General features: G+C 37.2%; 1 protein-coding gene across 1 annotated transcript; it reads left to right on the forward strand.

Annotated features, from left to right (window-relative positions):
- Nucleotides 1–1,488: 1,488 nt before the first annotated feature.
- Nucleotides 1,489–3,422, forward strand: LOC146575057 (granzyme B-like). Its single transcript, XM_085275646.1, has 5 exons — nt 1,489–1,555; nt 1,641–1,788; nt 2,401–2,533; nt 2,743–3,015; nt 3,130–3,422. The coding sequence occupies exons 1-5, from the start codon at nt 1,498–1,500 to the stop codon at nt 3,304–3,306; spliced, it is 789 nt and encodes a 262-aa protein (XP_085131772.1). The 5' UTR covers nt 1,489–1,497; the 3' UTR covers nt 3,307–3,422.
- Nucleotides 3,423–4,902: the final 1,480 nt, after the last annotated feature.

Genomic DNA, 4,902 nt, shown 5'->3' on the forward strand with positions numbered 1-4,902 from the left:
TTTGTCAGTGTCGTAGTCTCCATCATAGCTGTGTGATTTTTCCCCTGTGGCTCCTTGTGCTTTAGTTTTCCCAGTTTAGTTTATTTTGTATTGTTTTTTGTGTCCCACTTCACGCCAGCAATAAAGCTGTGTTTTTTGAGTTTACCTTTTGTCTCTGTGAGTTTGCGTTTGGGTCCTCTCCTGCCTGCCACACAGCCGAAACATGACACTGAGGCATCACAGAGCAGTTGTGGTGCTGTTTTGCAAAGAAGAATGAGCAAGGATTTCAGTCTCTAGATGTGCAAAGCTGGTAGAGACAGACCCTAAAAGACTGGCAGCTGTAATTGCAGCAAGTATTGACTCAGGGGGCTGAATAATTACGCACACCCCACTTTGCAGTTATTTATTTGTAAAAAATGTTTGGAATCATGTATGATTTTCGTTCCACTTCTCACGTGTGCACCACTTTGTGTTGGTCTTTCACGTGGAATTCCAATAAAATTGATTCATGTTTGTGGCTGTAATGTGACAAAATGTGGAAAAGTTCAAGGGGGCCAAATACTTTTGCAAGCCGCTGTATTACACAAACATCACATTGGTAAGACAGGTCAGAATAGGTAGCAAAACAATGAAAATACACAAAATCTGGGACAGTAGGAGGAAAAAAAAGGACTCTACTCAGACTGGGCTCCACTAGGAGAGCAGCTTGAGGTCAGTAAAAAAACACCTCAGCACATAAAGCACATTAATCTAAACATCTTACACCATCAAAAGACATGACAAGCAACAGGGTGGGAGTATGGAGTGAGCCAGTGTAGACAAACAGCCATCCCGTCCTGCTGCCATCCTACAGCGCTGGTCCGGACCTGTCACATACGTCAGCTGGGAGAAGCTTTTTTCTTGGAGGGGGGGGGGGGGGGATTTGTGTCAATTACATGCATATGTGTGTGTGTCCCATGTTCAGCTGTAAGAAGAGGTCAACAAGTCTCCAGTGAGCCCAGTTGGTCGTGAAGGAGGGACAAGAGCTCCAACAACAGTCTTGTTATCAGAGAACAATTTTTGTTGTTCCAGTCAGCTTCTACCTTGGCAGGTCTCCAGCTGATGCCAGTGGGAGTGCCATGAGTGAAGATGGTGGTTGTTTGGGTTTAGTGCGAATAACTGCAAAATAAAATAAAACAAAAGTGAAAATCCTCAAGCATCTATTTGAGCCCTTCACTTTGATTTTAATTTTTCTAGTTCCAAGCTAAAGCATCTTGTCCACCCAAAGAAAAACAAAGGGAGCATTTCTCAGTAAGCAGAAGATTTAGCTGTAGTTTGTTTGAAATTCAATACTGTTAATGAGAAATGGGTGCACATATAACAGATGGTGATAGTGATAGTGAAGTATTTGCTGTGGAAAATTTCAAAAACATGTTACTCACAGGAAGTGGTTAAAAGTCAGATGTTAGTTGGTACAAACTGCTTAAAAGGACTGACCCGTCGGCCTCAACATAAGAGATCGAGCATTTCACCACCAAGATGTTTGCTCTGCAGTCATTTGTGGTCATTTATGCGCTGACATTCCTCGGGCAAAATGGTAAGTTGCACCATGAATACTTGTGTGGAATATTAATATTTTTTAAATAATTTTTATTAACTTTGTTTCCTCCTAATGCTACTAGTCCTCGGAAGTGAAATTATAAATGGGCAAATAGCCCCAGACAACGAAATGCTGTATATGGCATCAGTGCAGGATTCCAGAGGGTCCCATATTTGTGGAGGATTTCTTGTGTCTGAGAACCTTGTAATGACTGCTGCACACTGCGATGTGTAAGTAATCTTTCCTCCAAGGAAATTTCTTATTTATTTCTTATATATATAAATTCTCTCTCTACATATAGATATATGACATATATATACATATACATATATATATACATATATATATATACATATATATACATATATATATACATACACATATATAAAAAAAAAAACACCCAGCACGCCCCTGCGGGCGGTTTATCCTTCAAGCTCGGGTCCTCTACCAGAGGACCCGAGCTTGAAGGATAAACCGTATATATATATATATATATATATATATATATATATATATATATATATATATATATATATATATATATATATACATATATACATATATATACATATATATATATATATATATATATATATACATATATACATATATATACATATATATATATATACATACACATGACATGTATATTTAGTACTGTATAATGTAATAATAATTATTTAAGTTCTTCCCTTACAAACTAAAACCATAAAAAATTTTGAATAAATTCAGTGAATACATAAAATTGAATTTAACTATAAAAATGTATTAATATTTTCATCATGTTGTTTATGTAACTGCAGAAAATCTACTGATGATCTTCATTATTATATTTTATTCAGGAATCCTAGGTACGTAGTCCTTGGTAACCACCATCTGAGGAGTGCTGATAAGAGTGTGATACAGATTGCCGACAAATACAAACACCCATATTATCGGAATGTTGACTCTGGATACGACATCATGCTTTTAAAAGTAAGGTTTTTATCTTTTTGTTTTCTCACTTCACACTGGAAGTTTTATATTTTTGAGTGTTTGAATTTACAATGCACTTATTGACAAAACAAATTTCTAATTGAGGGAAAAAGTGCTTACTTAAAAAAAGATAAATGATAGATGTTCTGTGTTGCTGTTACATGTTTTCACTTATTTTTAATCTTTACTCTTTAATTCTGTGCCTCTAGCTGTCTAGACCTGTCCAACCAAACAAAACAATTCAATTCATTCGACTTCCCCTCCGTGAAATGACATTAAATGAAAATGAGAAGTGCCAAGTGGCTGGATGGGGTAAGATAAACACTTATGGTAATGTTGTTGATGACCTGAGAGTGGTGGATGTGTCTGTCATCGGCCCACAAGTCTGCCAGAATGCTTGGGCTCAAAAGTTTCCTGGATCCAAAAGTCCTCCCAATGTTATCTGTGCAGGTGGATACAACACAAATAAAGGATTCTGTCAGGTATGTTTTCTGTCCTTTCCTTGAAAATTCTTGCTAACTGCTCTGTGGTTGAGAAATATATGAGCACTCTGCATTAAGTATCACATGAAAAAAGTAAATACTTCCTTCTCACAGGGTGATTCTGGTGGCCCTCTGGTCTGCAAGGGAATGGCTGTCGGTATTGTTTCTTACAACAGGAAGATTGGTGAAAACTTGGGACAGTGTGACTATCCGGATGTCCCCAATGTCTATACAGATATCTCAAAATACGTTAACTGGTTCAGGAGGATTCTCCAGGGGGGAAAAAGTTAAATCTTACACAAAGCTTTGCGTCAGCACACTGTAAGTGTGAAAGCTATGCCTCTGTCAGTGTTTGCTCTCAATGCAGAATAAAGAAAATGTTTCAAGTATTGTTTTCTTACACAAAGTTTTGCGTCAGCACACTGTAAGTGTGCAAGCTATGCCTCTGTCAATGTTTGCTCTCAATGCAGAATAAAGAAAATGTTTCAAATATTGTTTCTGTGCATGAATAATATTTATTATGACTTTAAAACCTATCCATCCATCTATCCATCTATATATTGAAATTCAGGTTTACCATGGCAAATTAGTTCCATGCAATACTAATATCTGTAAACTAATTTTTCATTTCTACAGTACATTCATCCTGCTTTTTTGAGTACTATAAATACTAAAGACTAACAGAGGGTGTTTCATTTACCACAGAGAATTACCTGATGTGGTTTTCAGTTAAATCTCTAATAAGTCAAAAAACTGAAGCCATGACAATTTAATACTAGAAACAGCTCTAACTACAGTAACACTACTTTTCTAATTTAATAGTAAGATCATGAACATTGAACATCCTGACGTCTTCTCTTGGTTAGCGTGTTGGATGCCCGCCTTTGCTTCCTTTTTGCTCCCACATTCTTCTGTTGTCTGTCTTTGGTGACCCTGCCGGTTTGGTCTTCTTCTGTTTCCCTGTTGTTTATTATTAGAAGGAGGAAAAATAAAATCTGCATTCAGTAGCATCCAGAATACAACACTGCAGAACATGTTTGCTATAAATTTGTTACTGTTAGTATATTTCAGTTAAAATGAGATATGTCACATCACTTTGATTCCTAAACAAACAGCAACTCTACATAATTAATTAGAATGTAACTGAACTGAAATCAGCCATGAGATTCATGAGGTATTTGCTCCTTTATAAAATAACTAAAACATTTTTATTAAACCGTCTCAGACACCTTTCTTCTGAGACTGTACTTCTCCAGATGTCATCTCTGTCCCGTCAGGCACAGCCATCCTTTTCTGTCTTCCTGCTCTGGTCTGAAGTTCCACGTCCACGGGGTAATGGTCACTGAAGCTGAGTGCCTTAGAGAGTAAATATAGTTGAACGACAACACCGATGCTGTCCCTTACAATAAAATAGTCAAATCATTTCTGCCTTTGAGCTCAGAAAACACATAAGTGAGTCTCACCTCCTCATCAGTCAGCTTAAACTCTTGCTGTAAGTTGAAAGACTTGGCCGAGTTGGGGACGATGGCGTTCGACATGGTCTCTCCATACACAACAATTCTGTTTGACAAAGAGGAGACATAAAAAAAAAGTTATGAAGTACTTTTTATAGTGTGGCACTTTACAGTGTGAAGCCATCATAATTTTATCCCTTCATTTTTCTCTCAATTTTAAATTCCTTCATGTCCCTAACATTAGACGTAAGCTGTGAGAGGCACTCTAAAGAAAAAACGGAATCTTCCTGAAAAATAATAAAGAACACTTTGGCCATGTTGCAGAGGCTTTGTGATGGCTCAGCTCACAAAAAGACCCATCAGCATGCTGCCACCAGTGCTCATCATTTACAAACAGTCCTTCCCCACAAAGTAAAAATTGTACAAACAAATG

This window comes from Mchenga conophoros, linkage group LG5, assembly GCF_057382185.1.
Source record: "Mchenga conophoros isolate Kocher_MC1m ecotype Shallow Benthic linkage group LG5, M_conophoros_male_GT1.1, whole genome shotgun sequence".
NCBI classification, from domain to species: Eukaryota; Metazoa; Chordata; class Actinopteri; order Cichliformes; family Cichlidae; genus Mchenga; species Mchenga conophoros.

Bases quoted from the DNA above. Each gene is read 5' to 3' on its own strand.
- LOC146575057 (XM_085275646.1), top strand. From the start codon at position 1,498: ATGTTTGCTCTGCAGTCATTTGTGGTCATTTATGCGCTGACATTCCTC. The intron at 1,556-1,640 runs GTAAGTTGCACC...TAATGCTACTAG, and splicing joins GACATTCCTCGGGCAAAATG to TCCTCGGAAGTGAAATTATA. The intron at 1,789-2,400 runs GTAAGTAATCTT...TATTTTATTCAG, and splicing joins ACTGCTGCACACTGCGATGT to GAATCCTAGGTACGTAGTCC.